This window comes from Hyperoodon ampullatus (genome assembly GCF_949752795.1).
Source record: "Hyperoodon ampullatus genome assembly, chromosome: 7".
Taxonomy (NCBI): domain Eukaryota; kingdom Metazoa; phylum Chordata; class Mammalia; order Artiodactyla; family Ziphiidae; genus Hyperoodon; species Hyperoodon ampullatus.
In genome coordinates, this window is record NC_136920.1 from 36,961,472 (window position 1) to 36,976,882 (window position 15,411).

The window sequence follows — 15,411 nt, forward strand, 5'->3', positions numbered from 1 at the left end:
TCAAATGGAATGCTGCTAGCTCCAGGAATAGAAAATGAGACCTTCTGCTAAGGCAAGGGGTAGAGTTTTAATGTCACAGAATCTGCAAGGATAAAATGCATTAGACCATGAATGTATAGTTTACCTATATATATATTATGTTTCAACAGATGGACAAAAAATGAAAATATGAAAATTTCATTATCTGTTTGGTTTATATACATTAGAGGCAATAATATTCATGTTGGTTTTAAAGGAAACTATATTTTAGATTTATATTTAAGAAGAAATTTGCAAAACTTTTATTTTTGACTGAATATTAAATTGTGAAAATATCATAAATTTAATAGCTTCCCACCTCCCCAGAGCAGAGAACAGATTCTCATACTCAAAAAGAGTGACATAGTAGAAAACATTAAACTAGATGTCAGAAGAACTGGCTTCTAGTCCAGGCTACATAATTTTCTCATCTCTAAAACGTGCCTTCTACTTGCTCTTTCTTATGAGGTAATTTTATGGTTAAGGGCATTTGGTATGTGGTAAACACTCAACAAATTTTACTCCTTTGCTATTTAAGTGATGGTCCACAGACCAGTAGCATTGGTATCAGCTGGAAGCTTGATAAAAATGCAAATTATTGGGTCCCACCCCAGACGTATTGAGCAAAATTTACATTTAAGCAAGGTTTCAAGGTGATGAATATGCACATTAAAGTTTGAGAATCATTATATTAATCAATGTTATGATTATTACAATAAACATCAATTATAATTCTATATGTATTTTGGTTAAAATATTCAAATGTGATTTGATATATGGAACATGCTCTAGAAATGTTTAAGATAACAGTGATGATGATAATGATGATGACAAATGGAGGAAAAAATAATTTGTGAATTGGATTAGCCCTTAATGGGTATTATGGGCATTTATCACCTACCAGGATCTATAAGGTACAAAAGATGCCCCCCAAGAAAGTAAAGGGATGGCTGTCTACATCATGTCACTCCAAGAAAGTCATATGCAGAAATCCTTGAGTTTAAAGATAGGGAGCAATTAGGAATAGCAAAGAAATTTAGGTGCCTTAAAACTGATCTGAGGGAGGCTAAAGAGAAGAAAAGGCAAACAAGAATAAACTTCACAAACTCATGAATGCTGAGTGTGTGTGTATCCAAATTTCTCAGAATCACTGTTTGCATTTAAAACAGGATACAGCAGCTGTATAATTCACATAAACAAAGAGAATTCATTCATAATCTCATCAGTGATGGAAGTTGTATAGAATAAAATGTAGTTAATTGCCTTTGCCACTAAGTCAAAAAATGTCCCAGAGCAAGGAGTGCCCTTTCTGTCTCTAGCACCCAGACCTTATGTGAAATTAATGGATTAAGTCACTATCACTCAGAGCAGCAGTAGGAGTCAAGAGTCTCTTCTAATTTGGTTTTTATTTATATTTTACTTTTCCTTTTACTTGAAATCATCACATGAACTTCTAAAATTAACTCATACGAAGCATAACTTTCTGTGACACAGGTACATGATCTTTGAAGGTTAATGAAGCTGAATTCAAATCCTAGCTGGGTCACTGAGAAGTTGTTAATATTGGGCAAGTTATTTAATTCTCTTGGTCCTAACCTAGCATTTTCATTATAAAATGGTGGTTGTTGGGAGAGTAGATATGATAGCACATGTGCACTGCTAGGCTACCCTTATTGAGCATATAACTATTGTTTAATATTGCACAGTGAAATTTTTTTTTTTTTTTTTTTTTTTTTTTTGCTGTACGCGGGCCTCTCACTGTTGTGGCCTCTCCCGTTGCGGAGCACAGGCTCCGGACGCGCAGGCTCAGCAGCCATGGCTCACGGGCCCAGCCACTTCTTGGCATGTGGGATCTTCCCGGACCAGGGCACGAACTCGTGTCCCCTGCATCGGCAGGCGGACTCTCAACCACTGCGCCACCAGGGAAGCCCGTGCACAGTGAAAATTTGATTCTGGAAAAGCTAGAAGGCTGTCCCCTTTCCTAATTCAACCCTGACTCCATCAAATCCTTGATACTGGGAGACATTTAGTTCTCTCAATCAGATTCCATACTGTACTGTCCTCATTTACATTTTTTTTCTGACATATGGGCAAATCGCTATATTTGGAAAGAGTTTCTGAGCTCAGACTCAGAATTAAGATGCTAATAGGGGCTTCCCTGGTGGTGCAGTGGTTGAGAGTCCGCCTGCCGATGCAGGGGACACGGGTTCGTGCCCCGGTCTGGGAGGATCCCACATGCCGCGGAGTGGCTGGGCCCGTGAGCCATGGCCACTGGGCCTGAGTGTCCGGAGCCTGTGCTCAGTGGCGGGAGAAGCCACAACAGTGAGAGGCCCGCGTACTGCCAAAAAAAAAAAAAAAAAAAGATGCTAATAAAGTACTTCATAAGAACAGGTGTCAAAAAATCCAAAGTCTAAAATTTATTGTTCCTGGGGAAGAAATAATGTGAATATAAATGACCCAGAGCTAATTTGGTATCCTGAAGTTGTTATTCTACATTAATATTAATAAAAGTAATATAACTTTTTTTCTACAGAAATACTCTTATAGTCCTCAATACAGACAACAACAACACCAAGGGATGATTTATCAAACACTGGAAGGCAGGCATAGATTCTTTTTCTGATGCAATATGTATAAAGCAGAAAATGTTAATGTTTAAAAATCCACACACAATCCTTTTCACTTTTGTGCAACATCAGACCAATACTGTAGGTAGGTCAGTGCTTCACCAGTGTTCAATAGAACAAAGAATTGTATAAAACTACTCTTCAGAGTCATGCATCAAAAGAAGACAGTGCCACACAACAAACACAAATACAGAAAATAAAAATAAAAACTAAATCACACACATTTGCATGCTAGCACAGCAGATAGCAAACCCTTTTCTTGCTGAGTAGATTCTTTCTCAGAGAAATAGATGAAGAATTGTCACTGGCCTCCAAATCCTATAATCATCCAATAACATAATAATATTGACACAATTACAGCAAGCAAAAACATGTGCATTTTTCAAATATTCCCTCCCCCATCCTTTTATCTTTTTCCATCTTCCAGCTCACCGGAATGTACATAAGTAAAGCAAAATATACAAAGCTCTGAGGAAAAAATTAAGCTAACTTAACAATTTCTGAATCAGTGGGCTAAAGTAAATTACAAATAATAAATCCTCCATGCAAGAGTATCACTAATTTAAGGAAATAGTTTCTACTTAAAATATCTTAGAAAAAAATCATATAGGAGGATCAATTTTAGGGCTCATAACTTAAAATTTTTTTAATTGAGAATAAGTCATAGATTTTTGGTCCTAATGTAAAACAGCCCTTATAATATGTTGATGTATAAAATACACTGATGTATAATATACTGATGTCAATAAATCTCTGTGCAACTTGGTTCAAATTATCTTAATATAAATAAAATTGTTCATGTTTCAGATTACATGCCATACCTGTTTATGGTCTAAAGTGTGTTAATAGAGAATTGAAGAAGAAAATGATATTACTTACAACCCAATTACTATTTATCTTACTTTCAGATTCTGAATATAGTATTTTTTTGTTATTTACTAATGTAAATGCTGAGACCTCATGTTCATATTATATCATAATTTTCCCATATTCTTAAATAGTCTCAAAAATATTATGAATATTATTTTTGTTTGGTATCTATGAATGACTACAGTTTGTTTAAGCTACCACCAAATAGATTCAGTTCATACCCTTTTTTACTCTTATAAAAAATGTTTCACTGGACATTCTATTGCTTATCTCTACTTACTTCCTTCAAATAAACTTTTAGAAGTAGAACAACTTGATAAAAATATATGAGCACTTCTTAGATCTTACATAATGTCAAATTGCCCTCCAAAGAAGGCATGCCAACTTGCAGTTTTTTTTTCAGCAATGTATAGAAGATCCCACTTTCCTCTATACTCAGCACTAAATATACAATTGTTAATCCTCGCTAATTTTTCATAGTTTTTATTTGCCTTATTACTAAGGTGTCAAACATTTTTATCTCTGTTTTGGGCTTTTATAAGTCTTTTACGAATAACCTGTTCATGATATTTATCCATTTTTCTACTGTCTCACTTCTGAAACACTATTCTGAGATATTAGTAAACTTACAATCCAAGAACTGACATTTGACAGAGGAAAAATTCTCTCTCAAGAATGTCTTAGAAGATAAATGGAAGGTTACACTCTGTATGTGATCGCGTCATGTGGCATAGAAAGTTATCTGCCAAGAATCACAAGGACAAGCACGAGAGAAGCATATGGAATAAGATGCTGTCTATACTCCCTAGTTCATCCCTGGCATCCCTTCCCCATCCACTGAGATTTCTTGTCATTAGCTGTTGTGGAAAGAGAACAGATAGTGAGTCATGAATTAAGATCCTCCCGCAAATAATCGTACAAAAAAAGCACTGCAACAGAGGGTAACGTATCAGTTGCCACAAAGATAAGAATGCTTTATGCAGGCGAAGACCTTTGAAGAGCTAAAGACAGAAGCCTCTTGATACACATTCAGTACAATGATCTACTTTATCATTCATTCAAACAGATTTTTCCCCTTCATCAGGGCATCTTGTCCTTTTATTTGCTGTTCAAAACACTAGGACACAAAGGATGCTCTTCATTTTGTGTGCTACTGAAATGAAATCTTGAGGTAGGGAAAAAAGAAAAAACCCTTGCCCTAAATTCCCTTTCAAAAGTGAAGTGTGAAAAGACATCAAGCAGAGTACACAGTATTATTGTTGCAAGAAAGTCAATTCTGCAAGTGCAGCGGCTCAATCACTTCCTCACTCACAAGTAAATAATAAGAAAAATCCAAGGAGAATGGGTTCCACTTGGGGAAATGGAATTTCTCATTGGCCTTCTTCCTGATTATCATTAACATCTATGGGTACAGCTGTTTCCTTTCTCTGAATAATCCTGAAGTCAATGCTATAGTATTGGCTCCCTTCTTCCATCTCCACAGGGCCTATTGTACATCACCTCATGCCCTATTCTGAGCAGCAGAAATTTCAAATTTATCTTTTCATTGAGTAGCAAACTAGAAAGCCTAACTATTTGATTTAGTTTGGTACTGAGAGGATTCAAAATTATTTTAAAAATTTATAGCCTTGAAAATTTGGTCTTATTAAACCTTCTTGGCTATATAAATACATTTTAATTGCAAAGTATAAGTGAAGTTATTCTGTAGAAGGTAACCAGAATCAAAGATATTTTAACAAAATACTCAACAGTTATGACATATAAATTATCATGTATTTAATTTTTATATAAAAATTTCTTGTTTATAAAGTCAGTTTTTTTCAAACAGGGTGAAGAACTCGACCATCTAAAAATTCTTCATGACATAACTTTATATGCTACAGAGTATGTATTTATGTACCAGGACCATTGTTACATAAGCTGCTTTATGCTTTATTGTTTCAAAATAAAATGTATTACTTATTACCTGGATGGGGTTTTAAAAAGCCATCCAAGCTTCTTGGAGTCTAACGGAAAGTTTTGCTAGTTCAATTAACAAAAGAACTTATGAGTAGTAAGAAAATTGAGACAAGACCATATTTACATTCAGAGCTCCTAGTAATCCACTTGGCCTACAGTAGTCACTGAAAAAATGCTTTTTTTAATGGAAACCTGTGCAGTAAACAAATTAACAAAAAATAAAGCAATTTCCCCATGTGGCAGTTCTTCAGCAATGCAGGGGCACTCCAGAATTCTAAATCATGATGTTATTTGTCCACACATAAAGAGTGTGCTTCTTGTGACTAAGATTTGATTTTTAAAAATTTATATATGTATAAGTGTGTGTGTGTGTGTGTGTGTGTAGACACACACACAGACGTTTACTAGATCTTTCAAGGGTTTTTTTCGCAACTCATCCACGCGCATAAACCTATAAACATGAAAGTTAAAATCTATTTGTAAAATTACCACTGCACTGAAAAAGAATTATATCCATACATATCTTCCACCAACTTTTTTTTACTTTGACGTGAGGAAATGGTAAGAAGACTCAAAGCTCACATATACAATGAACATTCATAGAGCACACTGTTGTATATAGTATGCTTCTGTGCAATTTTTTCTGGTTAAATTTTTCTTTCAGGTATAAAGTGTTCTCCTAGTCTAAGTTCATGTTATTCTCTTCTCTGCTGGGAGACTTCTCAGAAATTTGATGACAGTATTTCCATATCACATCAACTCCTCTTAGTACAAATACAAGTTTCCTTAAGCACATAAAATGAGTAAGACTTTAGCTGCTCTACCATCAATTTCCTAGGTTCAGCAGGGGAATGCTGTTTTGTGAGGTCTCAGGGCAAAGTGTATTCTCATTGTTCAGAAGGCAGTTTGTATACTTGTTCTCTCTGAAGGATGTTCAGCTTACTGTGATGTTAATATTTGTATTACGTGATTTTCTGAATTAATTTTTTAAAGTCTCAGGTAAAAGAACCAAAGCATTTTTCCCCCCAAATGTCTCCTTTCTTCACTTAGTTCCACTTTACTAGAATTGGACTTTAATTCCAATATTTTTCATAGTAGAGTTCTACTTGGGTAGATCTTATATCGAAGGTTTGAACATTTAAGGGTATCAAGTAATGTTAAAACACTGAATGATCTAATGTATGTTTTCTCCCAAGGAAATACAAAACTATGGTATGGAAGTGGATTTGCCAAAATTCAATCATAAAACAAAACCCCCACAATTATCTGGGTAGGCCTAGGCACTAACGTATCTGTCTCTTATTCCGTCGTCTTCAATTATCCTAATCTCTTGCTCGTTTGCCTAATTTTTAACTAGCTAAAAAATAAGTTTCATTAACTAACTAAAAAAATCAATTTCAAGAAAGATAGAACTTATGAGAGATGGTGTTTTCATACTTTTGTAGAGGTGAAAAGATGAAAATTCTCTTAATGGAGGGCTGGAACATATATAGCTACCCTTCTAGTCCAGGTAGGAGCCTGGTGGTAAAACTTAACCCTACATTTTCCAAATATCCCCCAATTTTGCATTGTATGTACTTATTTTTAACCAGGAAAGGATTCTTCTACTTAACACTCCTGTTATTTTATGCACAAGGTGACCAAAGATTAAGAGGGTGAATTTTTCTACCTTCAAAGACTCAAGTTTACAAAAAAACTGCAAGTTTACAACAAACTACAATTGTTTTTAAAGTTAACAAAGTGTGAAATGACATCACACAAAAACAGTTAGGCTTGAGAGTTATACAGACAAACAATAATTTTAATATTATATCAGCTAAAATTCTGAAGGAAATGTACATACCCAAACCTTCCGATTCAAACAGACATGTTTCATCTACCCCTAAATCTCGGCACCAGGATAAGAAGTTTGCTGTATTGTCTCTGGCAAAAAAGGATCCTGGGGGTGCACTGGCCTTGCATGGAATCTTCTTTAAGGGCAGATTCTGAAAAACAAAGAAATCTCACTCTGGTGGAATATCTGGCAGTCATCACAGTGACACATTAAGTGTACATTTATGTTTTCAACAAAACGCTTGGTACAATCTTATGTCAATAAATAGGTTTGTAAAGAACTATAGGAAAGGACATGAAACTCAAATGAAACTTAGTTCTTAATTAAGAGACTAGGAAAATCTGTGCCTGTAAACATATACTTGTCTTTTTAGTATCTGGAAGTAAACATACATAAATCCCTTCCCTGGTTCAGATTGCCTCTTTTCTTTCTCTTCTACTATTTTTTTTTTTTGGCCTTCTCTTTCATCTAAGTATTCTGTCAATATTTCTCATAAAGTATGTATAAATGAATTTCTCACTTGTGAAAGAAGAATGAAACATAAATGCAGTATATGAATATAGATAAAATGTAACACACACACCTGCATTTTTATGTGTATACATACACACACACAATAAAAATTACAATAGAATTATAAAGTCAAAAGAAAGCAGCAGAATTGTCTAACATCCATAATTCTCTATCACCAATACTAAGAAAAAGAAATAATAAAAATTTTAATCTTTTAACAATAACATTTTACCATCATTCTTCCAGACTATTTCCTTTTAAACCATAGATTATTGCTCTCTTATGTAATATAAAAATAATTCTGGTTGGATTTCTGCTATCTGACCTTGAAACATGTTTACATTCTGCATCATTTCTCTTCCAGGATAAGAAAATGCTTAAGAAAAGGGAGTGTGTGAACCCGGATAGACTTTTCTATTATCAGCCTCATAAAATTTTAGCCCTGGAAATCTCCCTTACCATACCAAATGTTATAAAGAGCTGTGTGAGGTTTTTTCCTTTAATAGAATATAACCAGTTTTCATGGCATTCCATGAAGTCACAGAATGTGATTCTATGTGATGTGAAAGACTGAGCCAAGTATTTGGATGATCTGGGCTAAACAGAGTTTTGCCTCTGAGAGCAAAAAGATCAAGGGAGAAGCATTTTGTGATTTCAATTCACAGATAGGGTTATTTCCTCTATTCTCTGTGAACAAGAAAATATAAACAAAATGTTGTTGATTGTTGAGGTCATTTACAAAGATGGTTATAAAAAAATGAAATAGTGGTCTTGGTGTACTGGTGAAGCCTAATATCATCAAACTGTTACTAGGGCTTTTCCTGTCCAGGGATTTTATGGCTACATAACTAAAATATTCAGTTACTACATCACTCAAAGACTGTGTCTGTCCAATAGCAAAGATCCATCTCTTTGTTGCTGACTGAATCTGTTTTAGGCTTAGACATAAAAAAAAAATTTTGCATGAATACACATATATTTATATATACATATAACAATACCCCTTAACAAATTTGGTTAAGTAGTGGTTTTCAAAGAAATGCTTTCCTATATGAATTGTAAAAAAAATAAGAAATAGCATAGTTTAATGTCCCCTTTATAAAATATTCATGAACATCAGTCAATACTTATTAAAATTAAAAATCATATATCCCTAAATCTAGCAATTTACTCCTAAAAATATATCTTGCAAATATAATAGTATTATTACTTTAAAATATATGGACAGGTATATTTGTTGCAACACTGATGGAATAGGAAAAAAATACACATAGAATGTGTCAAGAAAGGGCTGGTTGAATAATATATAGTATACAAATACAATGGAACTCTGTGCAATAATTTAAAAAGAATAAGATAAATATATATGTGTTGGACCATAAAAATGTGCAGTATATACTCTTAAGCAGAAACCAATAATTTGCAAACACATATGTACAGTACAATTTCATTTTATGATGTGTGTGTATGCGCATACGTACTGGTGCATGTATGTGTACATACACACACAGTATAGATGGTCATATATAAAGTTAAATTTCATATAAATATGTTGTATTATAAATATAAATATTGTATTTATTTATATAACATTAATTTAGGAAGAATTCAAGGAGGACATCCATCAGATTGATAGTAATTACCTTTGAGGAAGGTGATTGATGCATAGAGAATCATTTATATCTTATTTTACATAATTCTAAAATATGTAGTAGGATTTTGAGTGAATTTTACATTTTCTCAATATTTTCCAATTAAATAATCAAATAAGGTAAATCATGTCAGCCAAAACATAACAAAAAGATCTGCTGAAAAAAAGTCTTCAAGAGTTGACTGTAATACTTCTTTATGATGCAAATAGGAAAAGAACACAAACAGAGTCAAACACTAAGCCATTTTAAAATTTACCACCTCTATCACTGGGTGGGGAAAAAAACCTTGTGAAACCACTTCAAACTGATGAATGAGTTTGCACACAGGAACTATAACCTAGGAACTATAAAATACTTGACATATATAAGGGCATGCCAAAGGACATGAGGTGCATGGTTTTCATGGCAAAAAGGAATACAATATCCAGATTACACCAGAGAAGCTAGATTGATTTGACACTTAATCCACCAAGGGACATAGCTCATAGCTTGTAGAATCCAATATTCTTCCTGGTTGCATACCAACCAAAAATCAAAGGGCCAACAGTCTTCCCAAGGTTGCTGTGCCATTTATACATAAAAGTCTTAGAGCAGATGTCATATTTCACTTGAATTAAAGAACAAATGATTCGATAATATCAGTACTCAATACCTTTGGAACTTATAAATATTTTTTGACATATTTTACACAAAAATATTCATAAAGTTCTAAAAACCTTAGCAATTACTGTATATCTCTCCAAGTTCTGTTATTTTTTAAAAATTATTAATTTCTCTAGGTTCTCATGAAAATCCTAGGAAAAATGACAGCTCTGAATCTCTTCTTTAATATCAGTAAATAAAATAAAAGCAAATTGATGTACTGAATAAAATCAGCTTTCACCTTGCCACAAAAATCTTGAAGAAGAGGTTTAGAATAGAGAGCTGTCTTGAGTAATTATGAGAGTGTCTACTTGAATAGCTAAAAAATTGACCACAGATAAGGAGAGGAATACTTCAGATGTAAAGCACTAGGGATTCAAAAGAGAACATCCACGTATAGCTCATCTTCCATATTAGTTTTCCCTTTACTGCTTAACTCTCCAAAGAACTCCTATGGCATTTAAATTATATACCATCTCTAATTATTTACTCAGATGAGTTTTTCCAGACAATGCTGCTATATATTATGTCCTCAGAACCTGATTGATGAATACTTAAATGAATGGTTAGATTTGACCTCTCACACTAGATCATAATCAACGTAAGGGCAGGAGCAAACACTCTGCCTTAGAGATTTTACATCCCCAAGGGACATGTTTCCAGGGCCTTCAAAATTCACTAAATTTATAGCACACATAAAATGCTTCCCATAAATTCAGAAAAGTATAACTGAAAAATATAAGTAGAACCTTTGAACATTTTTTGAAAGTTACTGAATATGCAATGAGTTGAGAATAGTTGCCAAGCTGAGCTGAGATTGGGTAGAAATTTAGGCTCGCTTACTCACTAGCAAAAGTCATGCTACCATCCTCCAGCCTCCATGGTATAGGTTTCAATATTTTGTGTTAGCAAAAGGAGAAATGACTACCAATAAAACATTAGAATCATGTACAAGTAGGATACATGTTAATTTTTCTTTTTTTAAAATTGAAATGTAGTTGACTTACAATGTTGTTAGTTTCAAGTGATTCAGTTATCACAAACACACACACACACACACACACACACACACACACACACACATATATTCTTTTTCAGATTCTTTTCCCTTATAGGTTATTACAAAATGCTGAGTATATCTCCCTATGCTATCCAGCAGGTTGGTTATCTGCTCTATGTATAGCAGTGTGTTTATGCTAATCGCAAATTCCCAATTCATCCCTCTCCCCTCTTCCCCCCTGGTAATCACAGGTTTGTTTTCTATGTCTGTGGGTCTATTTCTGCCTTGCAAACAAGTTCATTTGTATTATTTCTTTTTAGATTTCATGTTAATTTTTCTAATATTGATAGTCTAATGTTTATCCTTTTATCTCTCAGCAGGATTAACCTAAGTTATATATTCTCAGCCTCTATACTAATCCTTATGAATTGAATGATGAACATACCAGAGAATGGATGGTTTGAAATCTGAAAGTGTCCTCCCCATTCCCTCAAAGCAACAACCAAATTATGTTGAAATAAAAAGAAAGATTTTAAATTTACTTCTAAAATCTTTTAATTCAATCCATTACCTCTTAGGTTAATCACCTGCTAGCGTTTGGAATTCAATTACCTGAGTTCAAACTCAGCTATGTCACCTTATTGCTATGGTACTTTGGACAGATTACTTAATGTTTCTGTGCCTCACTCTCATCTTCTATTCAACGCACATAGAAAAAAAAATGCATCAACTATGTGTGAGTGCAAATTAAATAATATAATTCAAGTGTAGAAGTAAGTGTTCAATAAAGTTATTATCACTGCCATCAATGCAAGTAAAAATATATTGAATTGTCTATGATTTCCTTCTCTCATATTTTCTTGAAAACATTTCATTTTTTTTTCTGTTACAGGTACAAGAATTCAGAAAAAGATTGGCAAACAATTTATTTCTATGTTTGCCCTAAACTTAAACGTCTCTTTTAAGATAGCTTTCCAATAGAACTTTCTGTGATAATAGAAATGTTCCATATCTGTGCTACCCATTATAGTAACCACTACTGGCACGTGGCTATTTGAACTGTGGTGAGTGTGACTGGAGACTAATTTTTAAACTTTTTTTCTTTTTTTTTTTTTTGGCGGTACGCTGGCCTCTCAGTTTTGTGGCCTCTCCCGTTGCGGAGCACAGGTTCCGGACGCTCAGACTCAGTGGCCATGGATCACAGGCCCAGCCGCTCTGCGGCATGTGGGATCTTCCCGGACCGGGGCACGAACCCGCGTCCCCTGCATTGGCAGGCGGACTCTCAACCACTGCGCCACCAGGGAAGCCCTAAACTTTGTTTCATTTTAATCAGTTTACACTTAAATAGCCACATGTGGCTTGTGGCTATCATATTAGACAGGGCATTCATAATAGGGAAAGTAAAGCCATTATTTGGGGGTTTAGAGAGTCCAATACTTGACCCCTTGACTACTTTGTCTCTAACTAATAGTGTCCCCATGTCTTTCAAGTCTGCTCAAATCCAATAGTTCCCCTGGATATAGTTACTGAGATGCATAACTATGTTGGTCATTTAGAAAGAGTTTACTTATGTGCTGCAGAGTACAGCATGTGTATGTCCTAGTTATGATGTTGTGGGTGTTACAGCTCCAGAAGGGCAGTAGTGACTAATTCTATTTATATTACTTAAAATAATCTACACCTAGAGAACCAGGATATTATTTATCATTATACTGCCACAGTGTCAAATACAGTGCTTCACACATAAGCAGTCCTGACTTCTTGTTTTCTGAATCTTATGGTAGATGGGGGAAGGAATGAATTAACATTGTGAGTGCTTACCGCACTCTAGGCACTCAAAACATATACTTTCAGATAGATTATCCTCTTTAATTCTCAAAAAATAATGCCATGAATTAGGTAGATAATAGTATCTCCATTTTCCAAGATGAAAAAACTGAGCTCACACATAGTTGAAATCAAATCATTCAGTCTCTTAGACCCGTACACTTCTAACTGCTCCATGAAAGCTCACCATTGCCTGGAATTTAATATATTTCAGCATTTGATTTATTTCCCAAGGTTTTAGCCAGGTAACATTACAATAAAGAAATATTTTCTTTCACCTATTAAACCTAGAAAAAATGGAGAGAATGGCATCTTCAGTTCTCCATAGGTGGTGAACTGAAAATTTAATGCTAGTAGTTTATTTTTTTTTACTTTACTAGTAGTTTAAATAATCCATTCTTCACAAAAGTTTGAGATAAAATAATCCCCTTGATTACATCAAGTAGACATTTCATCTATAAAACAGAAGAGATATATAAAAGAAGAAATGGAAATTGCCAGGAACTAATATCTTTCCTTTTCCAAAGGGTATATAGAATGTACTTTCAAATATGCAGGCAATGGGCTTCCCTGGTGGCGCAGTGGTTGGGAGTCCCCCTGCCAATGCAGGGGACACGGGTTCGTGCCCTGGTCTGGGAAGATCCCACATGCCGTGGAGCGGCTGGGCCTGTAAACCATGGCCGCTGAGCCTGCGCGTCTGGAGCCTGTGCTCCACAACGGGAGAGGCCACAACAGTGAGAGGCCTGTGTACCGCAAAAAAAAAAAAAAAAAAAAAAAAAAAAAAAATATATATATATATATATATATATATGCAATAAAGTCACTCTTTCCATGATGGAATCAATGTTTCCACTGTATTCTCTTGCTTCTTTCAGTTTTTCTATATATTTTATTGAAAAAAAATTTCCCAATAAAATTATTTCATTGACCATTCACAGTACCAAGGTATCTGAAGAAAACTACCAAGTGGCTTTAGAAAGGATGAATATATATTCTTCAAGATCAAAACTACTGAAATTAAAAATGGGAAAAATTATTTCTGGTACCATCAGCCTCTTCTGGGGACTCTGCAATAGACCTCATGCCTCAGATAGAGTGAGCTATAATTTAGTACAGTAGCAACTGAACTCAGTGACACTGAATTCAAAATCAGCCTTTCCTATCTTTTCCCTCTCCAAGATACATTCCACTCTATAGAGAATTGGTCTTAGAGCAGAATTTGGTATAATCTTCATGCTGTAATAGCATAAGAATATTTACATAAATAAAAAAAATTATTAAAATAAGGTTTCTTACAGTAGAATTCTGGTACACCCTGTAAAATCATAAAGAAATTATTTAAATAATAAAGCTAGAAAATATGTTAAGTATTTTGAATTATCTGAAATTATTTCTGGCATAATATAAAATGATGTTGGAAATGAAGGTCTAGTATTAAACTTCAGGCTTAAAAGGTGAGATAGACAATAAAACATTAAGATATAAATGAGTTGAAAACTTACGCCCAAACAATAACCTGCACACAGATAATTACAGCAGCTTTATTCATAATTGCCAAAACTTGGAAGCAACCAAGATGCCCTTCAGTAGGTGAATGGATAAATAAACTGCTATATATCCAGAAAATGGAATATTTTTCAGCACTGAAAAGAAATGAGTTATCAAGCCATGAAAAGACATAGTGGAGTCTTAAATGTACATTACCAAGTGAAAGAAGCCAATCTGAAAAGGTTATATATTATATGATTCCAACTATATGACATTCTGGAAAAGGTAAAACTATAGAGACAGTAAAATAATTAGGGATTTAGAAGGAGGGAGGTAGGAACAGGTGATTCATCATAAGATTCAGCACAAAGGGTTTTTAGGGCAGTGAAACTATTCTGAATAATACTATAATGGCAGATATTTGTCATTATACATTTGTCAAACCCCATAAAATGTACAATACCAAGAGTGAACCCTAATGTAACTATGGACTTTGGGTGATAATGACATGTCAATGTAGTTTCCTTGATCATAACAAATGTACCATTCTTCTATACTCTCTGCTCAATTTTGCTATGAAACTAAAACTACTCTAAAAATGAAATTGCATGAAAAAGTTATTATGCCATTGATAGTTATTTAAGAAGCACCAAATGCTTTACAAAGGAGAAAATACAGGAAGTTCAACAACAAATGTATTCTGTCATTTGTTTATATGAAACATAAAAACATTTTTATATGCATTGTGCCTAATTTTACATATACATCCACATGGGAATCATTATCTAAACACTGTGCTAGTATAAAAAGCTTCTGTTCTCCAAAGTAATGGTTTACATATGACTAGATAGAGATTAGCTTCAAAATTCCTGAGGTCTAGTCCTACACTTGAAAATTCAGTTAATTTGTTGAGGCTCTCTAAAAAACATTTTTTTTAAACAAGTGTTCTCTCTCTCTTTTTTAAAAAAAAATTTGTTTATT

General features: G+C 34.0%; 1 protein-coding gene across 1 annotated transcript in view; it reads right to left on the minus strand.

Annotated features, from left to right (window-relative positions):
- The window catches only part of GAS2 (growth arrest specific 2), a gene marked incomplete at its 3' end in the record, with an annotated part of 116,525 nt that overhangs the window by 71,220 nt on the left and 29,894 nt on the right, over positions 1–15,411 (minus strand). The window contains exon 4 of the mRNA XM_079707690.1: positions 7,318–7,459. Coding sequence (XP_079563816.1) covers positions 7,318–7,459 — 142 coding nt within the window. The remainder of the gene's footprint in view (positions 1–7,317; positions 7,460–15,411) is intronic.